This window comes from Vipera berus, assembly GCF_964194415.1.
Source record: "Vipera berus genome assembly, chromosome: 3".
NCBI classification, from domain to species: domain Eukaryota; kingdom Metazoa; phylum Chordata; class Lepidosauria; order Squamata; family Viperidae; genus Vipera; species Vipera berus.
Genome location: NC_138204.1, coordinates 154,108,953 through 154,126,021, shown reverse-complemented (window position 1 = coordinate 154,126,021; position 17,069 = coordinate 154,108,953). Strand labels below are relative to the sequence as shown.

General features: G+C 37.6%; 1 protein-coding gene across 3 annotated transcripts in view; it reads left to right on the top strand.

Moving 5' to 3' along the window:
- The window catches only part of CTDP1 (CTD phosphatase subunit 1), a 40,016-nt gene that overhangs the window by 13,200 nt on the left and 9,747 nt on the right, over positions 1-17,069 (top strand). For all 3 annotated transcript variants that reach the window (XM_081325978.1, XM_081325979.1, XM_081325980.1), the window contains exons 6-11: positions 6,405-6,495; positions 7,918-8,084; positions 10,279-11,349; positions 12,263-12,404; positions 14,338-14,568; positions 15,862-16,021. In XM_081325978.1, coding sequence (XP_081182104.1) covers positions 6,405-6,495; positions 7,918-8,084; positions 10,279-11,349; positions 12,263-12,404; positions 14,338-14,568; positions 15,862-16,021 — 1,862 coding nt within the window. The remainder of the gene's footprint in view (positions 1-6,404; positions 6,496-7,917; positions 8,085-10,278; positions 11,350-12,262; positions 12,405-14,337; positions 14,569-15,861; positions 16,022-17,069) is intronic.

Here is a 17,069-nt window from a genome sequence, read left to right as displayed (position 1 = left end):
TACAAATAGTCCTCTATTATTGATGCTAACTGGGAATTTCCATTACTAAGTAATGTGGTTGTCAAACTCAGTGTCAAATAACTGCACCATTTAGGTATGGCAGTTACAGCAGAGGTCCCCAACCTTTTGGGCAACAGGGATCAGTTACGTGGAGAGAGGTTTTCCCATGGACCGGAGGGGGTGTGGTTTTGTGTGCTGCCTGCATCATGTGGATGGGGCTTTCCTTGTTTGTGCAGAACGGTTGCTGGAATGCCGCGGCCTGGTACTAGTCCATGGACTGGGGGGTGACAGTCCAATTTCATGTGGTTCTCATTTGCAACCTCCTGCCAGCTTCCCTGTTGACTTTGCTTGTCAGGAGCTGTCAGTGAAGGACGCAAATGGCAATCACGTCACTGTGGAACACTGCAAAGTTGTAATCATGAGGCAGCCGCCAAACACCATCACAATCTAGAGAGACACTGATTATAACTTCAGGGTCAATTGTAAGTACCGCTTGTTCAGCACCATGGTAACTTTGAATGGTCATTGTATGAGTGGTCACTAACTAAGAACCACGTGGACTGAAATGAAGATACATTATATCTGTTTGAGTTAAGGTTAGTCTGACAAGACTTGTCTGGCAAGGCCTTGCAGGCGTTTACTAATTAACTACAGTATTTTTAAGGGCCTTACAGATTGAGCTAGTTAGGATCTGCTTATGATCAATTTTAAATGGATGGAAACTAGTCAAGGAGAGAAGCAACCTAGAACTAAGGAGAAACTTCCTGACAGTTAGAACAATTAACCAGTGGAACAACAATGCTCCAACACTGGAAGTTTTTAAGAAGAGACTGGGTAGCCATTTGCCTGAAATGGTATAGGGTTTCCTGCCTGAGAAGGGGGTTGGACTAGATGACCTCCAAGGTCTTTTCCAACTTATTATTATTATTATGTGGTAAGTATCTGTGCCACTCAGACTGGCATTCCTCACTCAACCAACCATCCTCATCCCTTTCTCATTCCCACTTCCACTTCTGTCTTTTTTTTTTGCTTAAAGCTTTAACAGAGGCTTTATTCTCATCAAGACAAACAGAAACCAACTCTTCCACACTTTTCTCTTATCCCAGATTGCCCAGCCTCTCATAGAACTTCCTCTGTATATGTCCTTAAGGCTGCCGATGGTAGTTAGATAAGTATTTCAGGCCTTCAGATCTGGCTGAGCTTCCAGGAAGGATTCATGGCTATTGCTGGCACTTGGCCCCACCACTCTCATTCTCACCTGGGGCCTAGGGCTAGCAATTTGGCCTTCTCCAAGTAACCATTCAGTTTCACCATTGTTCTCCAACTCATCAGATATAATACATAATATCTAGCTAATAAGATCTAACAGAATAGAATAACTAGGACTTGGACTCGGTCTGAGTGGTACGCAATTATTCATCGGAAGTGTTCTGAAAGAGTATAATTTCATTACCTTCTGAAACTCTTCCAGAATATATGTGCCATTAGTTTTCAATAATGCTTTCTGGCTTCAGCCCTTCTCAGCTGTTGGAATTTGGGTACTCCAGGCAGCTTCTGAGAAGATTTTGGGTTGACTACCGGGGATAGTTTTGAAGATATCTGTGCATGTCACTTAATCAGGAGGGGTAATGTCTGTCAAAAAGCAAAGGTTCATTAAAAACACCTTTTCCAAACCATCAGCTCTTACAACATCTTTGAAATCTATGGACTTCATGTTGTTTGATCGAAACTACCACAAAACGATCGATCCTACCTATCCCTCTATCCCAGGGGTGGGCATTAATTTTCCCAGGGGGCTACATGAGAAACTGAAAAGTGTTATGGAGGGCCAAATCAATGTAACCCAATTTGATGTCCTCAAACTCCCATCACCTCAACGCCTCAGATTGCTCCAGGCAAAGGGTGAGTACAGCACAGGCACAGAAAAGTACTTTCTCTCGTCAACCGACTGAAGGAGCACACACTGACTGCAGAGCCAGACCTAACTTGGCTTCTTCTCCTGCCCCCTGCAGCGCTCTTATTTACATTTGACTTCTAATTTCCAATTGACTTCATGCGGGCCAGACAGGAACAGGGCTGGATATGGCCAGGTGCCATAAAATGCCCAGGTCTGCTCTATCCTTTCGGTTGTATGTCCCACGGGGGCCCTTATGCAGTTTGCTCTGAGCTTCTCCACAAACACAAATGCAACACAGTGGAACGACAGAAATATATGTATGTGTAACATGTCATTTTGGTAGACAAAAAAATATAGATGCCTCCCACTTTTGATAAAGGAATTGGGGAAAAAAATTCTAAGAATCATCTTCTGCAAGCTTTCCTTCAGATCTTTATTCTGTTTTTTGTTTTGTAGCTACATTGCATTTTTCCACTGAAATCTCTTTCATTTCCCCCCCCCAACTGGAATTGCAAAATGTTAAATGAAAAACATGTTATGATTATGTGATGCTATAGTTATTTGTTTATTTATTTTGATTTTAATTTCTGTGGCCAAGAGTAGCTCTCTTGCTGGCTTATAGAAAATTAAAATTAGAGAACATCCATCCTGGGGAGAAAGAGAATACAAATTGATTACTACAATTGGCAGATTCACATATCATCCTAGCCTAGTGCCTGTGAGAAGAGCCAGGCCTTTGGGGCTCCTTTAAAGAACAGGAAGGGTTAGAGTCATGTGGACTTCAGAAAAGATGCTGTTCCAAAGCAACAGAAAATGCATACCTCCTTGGTCCCATAAGATACATTTTGTGATGTATCCAAACATACAAGTCCAATTATATTTTATGGAATGGGCAAAAGCAGTTGGAGAAAGGCAGTTGGGCAAATAACCAAATCCTATGCAATCTTGGGCTTTAAAGTTTACTAGAATCTTAAAGGGTCTACTACAACTCGCCATGGCCAACTCACAACCAATTCATCGCAGCCAAATCGCCACAGGACAATTTGCCATGATCAACTTGCCACAGGACAAGAGTTACATTAATATCAAAGAAATAGTGCAATAGAATCATTAAAGAAAGGGTGCCAAAGGAGGAACAAAATGAAGTGTGAATGACAAAAAATAAAATTATTTTTTTACTATTTTGAATAGTAAAACTAATAGTTGAAAGCTACAGGCATTAGATTCAGGATAGACATCAAGAAGAGCCTCCTGATATATAGCTGTCAGTTTGTACAGCTGTCACATGAAGCAATGAGTTCGCCTTCTCCAGAGGTTTTTAAACAGACTGGATGACTATCTGTTAGATGCACTGCTGGATCCTGCACTGAGAAGTTGGAGCATACTCCTAAGGTTATCTCCAACTCTAGATTTTGTGATAATTGTTGAATTTTTTTTCATAGATACACGTATATCAGATCATATCTAATTTAAACTCTAGATGGCAGCATTTTGCAGTTAAATGTATGATGTCTATTTAAAAATGTATTTTAACATGCTGATTTTTGAGTAGACTGTATGTTCTTTATACATTTATACATTCAGTATGTTTTCAGTATAGTGGATGTTGGTCTGAACTCTTCAAAGCTTAATTTCTCCATGCATAGTATTTACATATAATATACATAAAACTATGGGAGAAGTTGTCCAGAGTTTGGGAGTTGAGCGGCACTATTATACTAATGTATAGCTTTTGCTCTCTTTTCTATCAAAATCCAATAATTTTCTAAATGAGACTGTAATAGATTGGCTGAGGATGAACAAGTCAGGGCTTGATCCAAATCATATAGGACTGTTTCAAATAAGTCAAAATGCAGATTAGTAATAGACATTCAATTTGGCGCTGAGTGGGATTATATTTATTTATTTAATATATATCCTACCTTTATTATTTCTTTATAAACAACTCAAGGCAGCTAAAATACCTTTCTCCTATTTTCCCCATAACAGCAACACACCTGTGAGGTGGTTTGGGATCAGAGACTGACTGGCCCCAAATCACCCAGTTGGCTTTCATGCCTAAATTGGGATTAGAACTCATGGTCTCCTGCTTTCTAGCCAGGTGCTTTAACCACTATACCATACTGACTTTCAATCAAATTGCCTCTAAAACAACTATTCACAACTTAAATGCCTTCCAGTTCTCAGCTCTTTTTGAGGAAATGTTGAGAATTGTAGGTTAAAAATATAGATAAAATGCAGGTTGAGAATGGCTATTGTATAAAGAGCCTGAGTCATAGTTTGGATGTGCTTGTGAATTTGCCCACAAACATGAAGATGCAGAGAGACCAACAGAAATGTGTTTATGCCACTGAGTCTTACTCACCAAATAGGTTCATTTTCTGGAGATGCGAAACATGATTGTTATGACATATGCCTAGAATATATTTCACATGGATCTGAACTCTACATGAGCTACCTTTGAAAAATATTTGGTGACACTAGCTATTCCTGAATGCTGCACTGAAGACTATTGACAAGTGCCTGTTAAAAGGGTATATGACTGCTCTGGGTTGTTAAAGTCTAATTATATTCTATAAATTGCAGATTGAGATTAAATATCTGAATATACACACGCACACATACAAACACATGCAAACACACATATATAAACACATCCTTTATGAGCTTGCCACGCTTTAGGTTATTTGGGACTTTGTTTTAATCCTGCCATCATTTAGATGCATTTTTATAAGAATGCAAGAGAAACCATTTTTGTGGCTGTTTCTGTATTTATAATTCTCCATAAAGGAAGGCATGACTAAACTGTCTGCCCTTTTGAGCATTTGGTTTCATATCAAATTATATAATATATTGCTTGTCATGTTGTTCCTTCGCTTTAATGTACTTAAGTATGCATACATTAATTCAAACAGACTAGGAAATTATAATTAAGTTCCAAAAAAATGACCATTGGGAAACTTAATTTCTATTGATATTGCTATTTCAGTAAGTCTTGCCTTGTCTACAGGAGGTAATAGTCAGTTGTGAGAAAGCCTGTATGTATATGAGGAAATTTTGGCTAGATGTAGGCTATTAATCTAGTGAGAATTTGTTTCTTATGTATGTACAGATATAGAAAAATAGTTGATCATGACCCGGTTTTATTGATTGAAATGTATTTTATTTTAATGTATTTATATCCTTTTGTTTTCCAAGTTAAGTGGCTTGTTTCACTTCAGTAACTATGCATTTTTCTAAAGTTTATCTGATGATTATTCTTATTAGCTAATTTTTTCAATTCGTTATGCCTAGGTACTGCAGGGCTCTCACAACAGGGATGATTCTACATGAATTTGCTGAAATTCTTAAGCAAACGCGGGTGAGTTAAGGTTGAATTTCTATCCTTAACTCTCACATTTTCTTGCTTTTGTGGGTTTTAAGTTATTACTTTAAGATGTAGTAGTACATGTATCAGCTTTAATAAATGACCAGTGATATCTGGAGGTGTTTTGCTAAAAGTCTTTTAACTTACAGAAAATGCTGTGTATATTGCTCTAAATGCATTGCATTACTTCCTGAATCACCAGTCATATTTAAACATGGAATTTAGACAATTATGGTGAAAACTTAAAAAAAATTAATATCTGCTTTTAAAAAGCAACTTTGTATTGATTATCTCTAGAATATAAGTATTATATAACCAGCCAAGCTGGATATTGCCTATCTGATATATAATTTATCAGGTGCTAAATATTTTACACTGCTAGGCAAATGGCAAAACCAAGAGGTGTATAAGATGACTTAATTTTTCCCAGATCAGAAAATCTGATAAAGCTTTGATAAAACTGATTTTTGTATATTGCAAAGTAGCATACACTATTTTTTAAAAAATAGTTGAACACAATTATGATTAAAAAACAATACTAATAAAAGGACAGCTATGCAGTATTTATACACAAGTGTTAGAAGTATAACTTAAACCTGCAACTGCAAGAAATTTCTATTGAAACGTTTCCCTTACCTTGCCCATTTTGCTTAAGCATTACAGCACAGCTTTAGTGCTTTGCCTAAAACACCAAAACATTTATCAACACTGAGAAATGTTGTTGATAAATGAGAGACATTGTTCAATCCCGAGACTTGCAATGAAAATATATGAATGATCAAGATGAGTATATTGTTAATATTAACAAAATGATATAGTTGAAAACCAGACATTCTGGTTTAAATTTCAAGTATAAAATAATAGACCAGCTTCAAAATATTTTGTTTAATATTACTTATTCCAGCATGTTCTAAAGTATTATAAATTATATATCAATTCTTGAAATAATTTGCAGTATTATTATTAGATAAACATTTTTGGATTTAATAATAAATTTTATTTATATAGGAAAACCCAGATGAAAATGTTTGTGTGTATAATTTGTAGTAATTTAGAAGACAAACACATAGTATACAAATCCCTGCAGAAAATGTATTAATACTGGAAAAATTAATTTCAGGCTTTTTTTCCCTTTAAAAGCATTTTTGGACTCTGAAAAGAAGCTTTTTTCCCATCGAATATTGTCAAGGGATGAATGTATTGATCCGTATTCCAAAACTGGCAACCTTAGGTATGTATTGTGAGTAGACTGTTGTTTATGGAATAAATATACAAAGTATATTGGTGGAAATAACAGATAAAAACCAATTAAACGTATTTTCAACTTACATTTCAGCTACATGCACAACTATTTGTATTAGCTAAATTGAATGCTGTTTGTGTCTCTATCTGTTTATGTTAGAAAAATCATAAGTTATACCTCAGCAGCAAAAATGAGTACTAACTTATATGAATTTTTAAAACATTGCTATTTTGTAGAGTAAATTTTTAAAATTGGATTTTTTTTATTGTATTTTGATAATTTATAATGCAAAATATATTGTCAGGTGCAAGAAATCAGGGGCCAAGACTGTTCAAATAAGTATACGTTTATTCCATTCTAGCTCTATAAAAATCTGAACAACTAACAACTGCTACTCTACTGCAAATTGACGGTAGATAACAGTCAGTGGAATTCAAAGAGGGCTGGACTTAGATTTTTTGTGGCCTGAATGGACTCTAAACTGATGATGCGCCAGACCCCTCCCATGGGCTCAGCTGGTCATCTTTATGTATCATGAGAATAATTCTGGTTTTGTTTGTTGTATTTTGATTTTTGTTGTTATTTATTAAAATTTAGTAGTGTATAACAAAAATTATAATTGATGTATGTGCCATCTTACTAACATCTATGCATTTTATTTAGACTGTCAGGATCTTGCTATTGCTTTTCCTGGACTGTCTTACCTGAACTTTATGTTACTAATTTTTTGCATGAACTTATGTTATTACAAGGGGACACGGTAGCTCAGTGGGTTGGGACGCTGAACTTGTCGATCAGAAGGTCGGCAGTTTGGCGGGTCAAATCCCGAGTGCCGCATAACAGAGTGAGCGCCTGTTACTCGTCCCAGCTTCTGCCAACCTAGCAGTTCGAAAGCACGTAAAAATGCAAGTAGAAAAATAGGGACCACTATGGTGGGAAGGTAACAGCGTTCCGTGCGCCTTTGGCGCCTAGTCATGCTGGCCACATGACCACAGAGACGTCCTCAGACAAGCGCTGGCTCTTCAGCTTTGAAACGGAGATGAGCACCGGCCCCTAGAGTCGGAAACGACTAGCACGCATGTGCGGGGGAACCTTTACCTTTACCTATGTTATTACTGACTTTTTCTCTTGCTGCCCCTTCCTCAGTAATTAAGCTAAAGTATCTACTAAGCAAAATGGCGTCTGTTTTATCTTCATTTGAAATGGAATTCCTTCTGTACCCAGTTACTGGTTGCTTTAGCCAACAGAGGATCATATTTGACCAGTTGGTGGTATAACTGAATGTCAGATGAACTAAAAAATGGATGTTTGCTTGTTATGTTTCTGTCAACTTGTCATACCCTACTAATAATTATTTTAGAGTTATCTAAAAGTAGATAATCAAAATAAATTAATTTTGTTCCCTCGTAGGAACTTATTTCCTTGTGGAGATTCTATGGTTTGCATTATTGATGACAGAGAAGATGTCTGGAAATTTGCACCTAATTTGATCACTGTGAAGAAATATGTATATTTTCAGGGTATAGGCGATATTAATGCCCCACCTGGCTCAAGGGAAGCTCAAATGAGAAAGAAAGGTAACTGTCTAATATACACAGTGGGGTGAAACTGTGTTCTAATTTTCAAGATTGGCATCATACAAAGACAATTGCCTTCATCTTTGTTTAAGCAAACTATTAACTAATCTGAGACAGTATTTGAAAACTACCGTATTTTTCGGACCATAAGACGCACCCAGTTTTTAGAGCAGGAAAACAAGAAAAAAAATTCTTTCTCCTTCTCTCTCTCTCCCTCTCTCTTTCTCTTCCTCCCTCTCCCATTGTCCCTTCCTTCCTTCCTTCCCTCCCTCTTTGTCCTTCCCTCTCTGCATTAGAGCAGTACCCGTGGAGGCGGCCCTGCAGCCCGGCTTTCTCTTGCAGAAAGCAAGCTGAAACGGAGTGAGGGAGATTGCCAGAAATGCAAATCGGCCGATCTCGCGCTCCTGCAAACTCCCTTGCTCGGTTTCAGCTTCCCTTGCTACAAGAGAAAGCAGGCTGAAACGAGGCAGATTGCAGCAGCGCGAGATCAGCCGATTCGCATTCCTGGCAATCTCCTCACTCCGTTTCAGCCTGCTTTCTCTTGTAGCAAGGGAAGCTGAAACCGAGCGAGGGAGAGTGCAGGAGCGTGAGATCGGTGCCGATTCGTGCTCCACTTACAGAGGTTGGGGCTGGCCATACGGATCACCTTCGGACCATAAGACGCACCCTCATTTCCCCCCCCCACTTTTGGGGGAAAAGTGCGTCTTATGGTCCGAAAAATACGGTAACAATTTTTTCTATTATATATTAGCAGATATCTGTAATTGCTTTTAAAAATGATTACAAGATTGATAGAAATTGATGTATAGAAATGATTTTTATTGCATGGGAAGTCATCAAATGCTAGTGAGCAATTTACACATATTGACTATATTTTAAAAGCTGCCTCCTTTAGTGATAAATCTCCATCAATATTTTAATTGATCAGGAGATTTTTCAACAATATTAGGATAGATTTTTAACAAAAATAAATTGATATAGTGAGAAAGAAATGAAGTATTTTTCTGTGGTATGGCCTTAGCCTGGATTCGTTTGTCCTACTACTTGCAACTTTAGGAAGGGAAGTGAGAGAAAGAAAGTTGTTGTAAAAATACATAATAACTCGTTCTACCATCTAATTTGTAACCAGCCAATTAATCTGGCTCAAGCAGGTCCAGATTAGGTACCTCTAGGTGCTTCTTAGAGTAGCTCACACATTGTGTTGAACTATAATTTATTCATAATTAATTGACAGTGGTTTGCCTTATAGATAATAGTAAGATATAAACTATGATTTATAAACCATAACAGCTGGATTTATATGTTGTGCTTAGCCACAAAAAAGCCCAAGGAGGCATAATGCATTGTTTGAACCCAGCCAGTGACAGTAGAACTAAATGTGCCTTATTACAGATTGAACTTAATTAAAGCAGACTGGCGAACAACAACAGAGAGACCCAGTTACACACTTCTTATGTATGCCCCCCACTTGTGCTGTTGTATATTCATAAGTCTCCTTTGCATGATGACTGAAAATAAGGACGTAGTGTTCTCTCTGTCTCTAATTACATGCCCAGAATGTTCTCTCTGCTGCTTATCTCTTGAAAGGTAAGGCAAAAGAGAGTTAGTCCAGGCTACAGGTGACATTTATGAAAATGGACAACTAAAAATGTAGAAACAGAAGCATACAATGAACTGTGTCATTTATCCCCATTTTGGTGTTATAGTCTAATAGAATTCACACTATCCAGCTGGTATACTTCAGTTAAGAAAATGATATAAGTGGAATAATCTCCTTGATCTCTTGTACTCAGGGAGATAATACATTCTAATTGTATGAATTTTAAATAGAGATATAATCTTGTAGCTGAAGATAAAATAATGTGTTTTTCACAATTTTGTGTAGCCAAAAATATTTAAAGTAGATTATTGTTTTCAACTGTGATCCAATCTCTGTGCAACATAAAAATATAATTGGCTCAGCTTCCTTCCCTCCCTTCCCCATTGATAGGGGTAGGGAAGGAGGAATGTCATTAGCTAATTTCCATGGGGTTTTATTTGTATTTATGTGATTATTACAGAAATCATGCAGGCCCAGGTTTTTGCCTTAAATAAAAATACATTTAATTGGATAATTTATATTCTTTGGTTAATTTATTTTCTATACTTGTGCAAGCTGAATTTGAATTTAATTCATATTGTATATTTAATTTAGCAAATCATTCCTCAAAATTAATGGATGCGTCTGATCCAGCAGCAGTAATAAAAGATTCTGAAGAAATAAAGGACATTGGAAATGTGGAAGAACAGAGCAATGGCATTAAGAAATCTACAAAAGAAGTAAATGGTGATAATTCTGTCAGCAGTGAGACTTCACCATGGGATTTGAATTCTAACGATAAAGGAACAGACTCTTTGTGTGATTCCGATCAGATAACAAATGTTCCTAATACAAATAATCAGATGAGTGTCAAGGAACCTTGTGTACCTTCAGACCGTGAAAACAGGACAGTTATAGGCAAGCAGCAAATTCAAGACAAAACAGCCAATTACTTGGACTTCGAGTTGTCTAGTGATAGTGAAAGTGATAGTGGCCTAGAAGCTAAAAAAACTTTATCCTCTTCTGCCTCAGATAGTGAAAATGAAGGGAAAAGAAGCTGGAAAAAGTCAAAGCATTCTCTGCAGGAAGAAAGTAATGTACATTTGCTAGGAAATGATACAAATTTAGAAAAAGATGGACAATTGAACCATTCTGGAGACACTGTATCTTCACTTACCATCAATACCCATCCCAAAGCACTTGATTTGGAAACGCGTGAGGAAATTGAACAAGATAGCCTTTATAGTCTAGGAAATGGTTGTGTAGACAAGAAGGAAGCTGAGACAGAGTCTCAAAATAGTGAGCAATCTGGTATAACCGTAGGAGAATCTTTAGATCAAAGTATGGAGGAAGAGGAAGATGACGACACAGATCATGATGACCATTTAATATACCTTGAAGAGATTCTTGTCAGAGTGCATACAGATTATTATTCGAAGTATGATAAATATGTCAGAAAAGAAACTGATGAACTTCCAGATATACGGAAAATAGTGCCAGAATTGAAACAAAAAGTATTGTCGGATGTCACCATATTATTTAGTGGATTGCACCCTACAAATTTTCCTATAGAAAAAACACGGGAGCATTATCATGCTATTGCACTTGGAGCTAAGATTACAAAAACTCTTGAATTGAATGAAGATGACCCCAATAAGCCAACCCACCTTATTGCAGCCAGAGCAGGTAACTAGAAAATAAAATTACTTTGAATTTGAAGAATGAGTCTTCCCTGGGTAGCCGTCATGCTTTTCCCCTGTTGTATTAGTTAGTGTTGTGATTCAGGGTCAGCCTGTGGGTTCGGCAGTTGGGTCGGACGACTCGGAGGAGGAGGAGGGGGTGTTGAAGAGCTTGCTGATGATGGCCTTGAGGCTCCGCAGAGCCCTCAGCCAGGCCCCTCCCACCTGGTCACGACGGAGATCCAGCTGTGTGAGCCTGACAGCGTGGATGAAGATGACCCACAGCTGGCCCTGTTCAAGGATGCCCGACGCAGGAGGCAGTCAATCAGGAGTAAACAGAGGAAGGCAATGGGGCACCTCGGAAGGAGGCAGAGAGAAGCCACGCCCTGAACTGTATAAAAGGGGAATGTGTGGGAGGGCTGGTTTGCTGAAGGCAACCGCTTGAATAGTTCCTGTTTCATAGCTCCTGTTCCATGGTTGGTGTCTGTTTTATGTTAATAAATTTGGCAGGCTTTATTCCAGCCTCTTGCCGTTTGTAAAGGGGTTGTCCCTGCTTTTTCTGCAGGGCCGGTAGCAGGCTGGTACAGAACAGTTAGATCCTTCAGTAAAATTATATAGCTATGTACTTCTTTTGCACTGAATTAAATTAAAATTAAATTTTGATTTTCATAAAACATAATACATCTGAAAATCAATTCTGTCATTATAACTAAAGTACAACAAATTTTTATTAAAGCAGGTTATAGGAGGAATCTCAGAAAGTTAGGAACATTGAACCTGAATTGAAATCAGTATTGTTTATATACATTATTTTAACTCTGCTAAATTCAGTGGGACTTGGGTATGTGCAAAGTATAACCTTAATTGGCTTATCACAAAAAAAATATTTCCCAGACACTCACATTTGGTTGTTTAAATAGGCACAGAAAAAGTCCGGCAAGCTCAGAACTGTAAAAATCTTCATATTGTAAATCCAGATTGGTTATGGTGCTGCTTGGAACGATGGGACAAAGTAGAGGAACAATTGTTTCCTTTGAAGGAAGATTACTTCAAAACACAAAGGTAAAAAGTAATAATTGATTATATGCAGATTCTGTGGTTGCGTATGACTTGCTTGTGTTTAAAAATTAATGTCCTGCCTTCAGAAATAAAGGTATTGGAGAAAAATCTCTAAAGCTTGTAAGGGAATGTGAGAATGACCTTGAAGAAAGGAAACAATCAGACAAGAGAGGCAGGAGCCTTCAGTAGAAATTCAAGAAACTTAGAAAGGTTAGTCCTAATGGATCAAGCAGTTAAAAGTGGCAGTGGAAAGTTTATATTTTTAGATTTCCAAGTTTGATGATTATCCTCCCAGACAGGAAACATGACTACATAAGCTAAATCTACTTTATTGTAAGGCTACATTAACAGAATCTTGTTCTAAATATATTGGGATTCTTAGAGGAAACAGATTATCTGGACCCATTTCAATTGGATAAGTGAAACTACCTTAGTTAGGTGGGTGGGTATGGTAGGCCAATATAGGAGTGTAGCCCTTCCAGACATATTTGCTCTCAGCCTTTGATAGCATCCTTCATGGTATCTGTTAGGAATACCTCTGGAAGTTAGGAGTGGGGATATTGTTTTGCAGCAGTGCTCCTTCAAGAAATAGCTTCAATTGGTATTGGTATGGAAAAGAATGTACCTTACTGAGTTGACTTTGATCCTTCATTTTAGAAAGAAGTTTCCTTCAAGTGAGAGAATGGCTGGGCAACTAAGACAATGGGAGTCAAAGGACTTATGCAGCTTCTCGGAAAGGATTATTTTTAATGGAAACTTACTTTAATGGAATCTCGGGCAAATCTGTCTGCAATGCCTGGAGGCGGTGCGGGTCTGGATGGGAAGGAACAGGCTCAGGCTGAACCCCTCCAAGACTGAGTGGCTGTGGATACCGACATCTCGTATTGTCCAACATGTTCCATCTCTTTTGATGGGGGGAGGTATTGCCCCCCTCAGAAAGGGCCAGCAACTTGGGTGTCCCCCTGGATTCACGGCTTAACTTGGAGGATCATCTAACTGCTGTGACCAGGGGGGCCTTCGCACAGGTTCGCCTGGTGCGCCAGTTGCGCTCCTTTTTGGACCGAGATGCCCTATGCACGGTCACCCATGCCCTTGTCACTTCTCGCCTGGATTACTGCAATGCTCTCTACATGGGGCTGCCCTTGAAGTGCACCCGGAGGCTTCAGCTGGTGCAGAATGCGGCCACGCGGGTTCTTATGGGAGTTTCTTGATACTCCCATTTTACACCACTCCTGCGCGAGTTGCATTGGCTTCCGGTTGCCCTTCGGGTGCGATTTAAGGTGCTGGTAATTACCTTTAAAGCCCTACACGGCTTAGGCCCCGGGGTACTTGCGAGACCACCTGCTGCCATTGTCAATTTCCCATCGCCCGGTTCGCTCCCACAGAGTCGGCCTCCTCAGGGTTCCGTCGGCTAAGCAATGCCGGCTGGCGACCCCCAGGGGGAGAGCCTTCTCTGTGGGCGCGCTGACCCTCTGGAATGAGTTGCCTCTGGAGCTGCGGATGGCCCCTGACCTTCGGTCCTTCCGCCGTGACCTGAAGACATGGATGTTCCAACAATCGGGCCTGGACTGACTATAGTTTTAAATTTGGTTTTATTGGGTTAATTGTTATGTATTTATTACATTTATGGTTTAATTTTTTTTAAAAAATTTGTATTTTATGAGTCCTTAGGGAGAAGGGCGACATATTAATTTAATAAATTCAATTCAATTCAAATAGTCCTTAACTTACATCTACAATTGAGCCCAGAATGAAATGAAATAATTATCCGTTTCGTTTTTATAGCGCTTTCACATTGGTTCTTATACATATTTATACTCTCTAGCTCAGTTATTTATTAAAATGCAAATGATTTTCTCTTTATGCTTTATATATCATTTTCAGTGAAACAGGAAAAGCTGATTGCTAACAGTGTTTTAAATATTTAATCTAACAGAGAAAACAGTCCTGCCATGTTTCCGGATATCCCTAGTGCTTTCCAAACTGCTCTTTTTCATCCAACTCCCATTCATCCAAAGTGTCAACCTGGGCCTGAAGTTCGACTTTATGATCCCAATACTGGAAAACTAATTAGGAAAGGATCTCCAAATTCCAACCAGTCTCCGTACATTCAAGCACCAGCTCCTCCTCTCACTTTACCAGTCCATGGGGAGCATTCTTTATTCAGGTATGTAAATATGTGATTTTCCTCTTTTCTGTTATATTAACATGGAAAGAAATCATTCATATTGTATTTGTATATTTTATTCTTTCAAAGAAGCGCTTTATTAGAAAACTGAAAAGCAGTGCAGTGTCCACTTTTAATACTTAATAAAGTGTTTGCAATATCTTTACAAGTAATTAAGAATCTTTAATTTCTGTATATCTTGTATGCAATTATAACTGTAAATCTATTACATAAGATAATATAATGTTTTACTCTATCCTATAATTGCCAGAAAGGAAATTATATAAAAATAGCGGAGAAATACAGATAAGCATTGTTATATTTTGCACATTCTGATGACTATTTATGGCATAATACTACGGGCATAGTTGTTTAATCACTTTTTAATTTTTGTATCCTGTTTTTTATTATGTATTGCCCTGTTCACCGCCCTGAGTCCTTCGGGAGAAGGGCGGTATACAAATTAAATTATTAAATTAAATTATTAAATTAAATAATAGATGTTATTTTAAAAGTATTTTTTTTAAATTCCATTTATATCCCGCCCTTCTCCGAAGACTCAGGGCAGCTTTACAAACTTAGCAGTAGCCTTCATTCTATGTATATGCCTGCTTATTAGGGCTTTCACACACACCCCAAGCGGCATTATTACAAAGTCAGCTTAATTGCCCCCAACAATCTGGGTCCTCATTTTACCTACCTCGGAAGGATGGAAGGCTGAGTCAACCTTGAGCCTGGTGGGATGCGAACCTGCACTAATTGCAGGCAGCTGGTGTTACTTAAGGAGGCATTAGCCCACTGCTCCACCAAGGCTCTTAATATGTATGAGAGCTATGGCAACAGTTAATTAAAAACTTTGATGTACTTTGCTAAATTGACTTCTTTTATATTTTTAATTTTAGTAGCAAAACCTCACACTTCTAAACACAGTTTCTATTTTGATAATATTACCTGATTGAATATGAATCACTTATCTGTCCAAATAAAATTATAGGTATGCAAAGCACTTTTAAAATACACACACATTATGAAGTCCTTTGTTCTCAATTCTCTTTATTTTTATCAGTTCTTTTAGTGGTGGAGAGCTTCCTAAACCTTTACCTGGACCCTGGCAAGAGGGGGAGGTGAAAGGGCATTCTTTGAACTATGACACAGGGAATTCCAAATTGAGCCTCATGATTAATGATACATTTTTCCATTGTATGAATTTTGAAATGGTTCTTTATATTATGCCGAAACTGACATTTTGTTCAGTTCCAGTCACAACGCTTTTAATAAGGTTTGAATTTTCAGAGCTGTTCAACCACATCAGCAGCTTTTTGATGAAGAAGAGATTCCAGCGAGTGAAACTGAGGAGCCTGGCCCATCTAGAAGGAAGCGCCAGCCAAGTATGTCTGAGACGATGCCACTCTATACTCTTTGCAAGGAGGATTTAGAAAGTATGGATAAAGAGGTAAGCTAAAATCTTAATTGTTCATTAAGATTAAAAAAAAATTGTGTGAACAGGCCATACTTTTGGCTAGATACAATTATGTTGGACTTCCTTTTGTTAATATGTCCCATGATGAGTAAATGACAGTTAAGCTAAAAGATCACATCTTTTATTTCCATTTATTTAATAGTAGTAGTAGTAATATATTTATTATGTTTCATCCACTTGAATGGGTTGCAGCATTTTTTTTGTTGACTTCTTAGCAGACCTTATTTCAAACAAGTGTGGGTATTTTAAATTTTGAACTTTAGAGAAGTGTCTTTACCATTGTAAATGGGGTGTAAAAGGTGTACAGCAATTGCTATTTTGGTAAATGAGAGCATATGAATATCAAACTATTATTTAAATAAAAAATATAATCTCCAGCTCTGCATCAAATATGTGGAACACCAGCTATAATACCTAAATACAAATTTTAACCTCAATAGATCAATCCTACATCCAGATTTTAAAATATTCTAAAATTTATATTAGAGTAGTTTTAGGTAAAGTCAAGGCCAAAGAATAATGTAAAGTTTATGGATTCTCCAGAACTTTTCAATAAGGTGTAGAATACACTGTACTTAAAAAAGTTATAAATTAAAAAGAAAAATGAAAACAAACTATGACTGTGATGAAATGTGAAAAAAGCCGATGGTGGTGATGCAAATGCTGAGATGTTTTAGGTTATACCTTGGACTAATCCAAATGATTCATTTCCCATTTTGGGAAATATAAAATCAAGCTTTCTGATTCCATAGACCTTAGAAGAACAGAAGATTTTCTTTTAGAATTTTCTTAGTTTCATATCTCAAACTTCATTAAGCGATGTAGAAAAAGTGGATACAATTCCTTCTTTAGTTTCCAAAAACATGTTGCTCTTTTCTGTCCCATGCTAAAAACCTTTGTCCTATATGAAGTTATTGAAATGTTCTCCTCAATTATTACTTATTGAAAAAGCACACATAAACAAGATAAATGAGTATTTTTGCTTTGCCTACCTCTGTCATAGAAGTTTTCATAGGTTTTA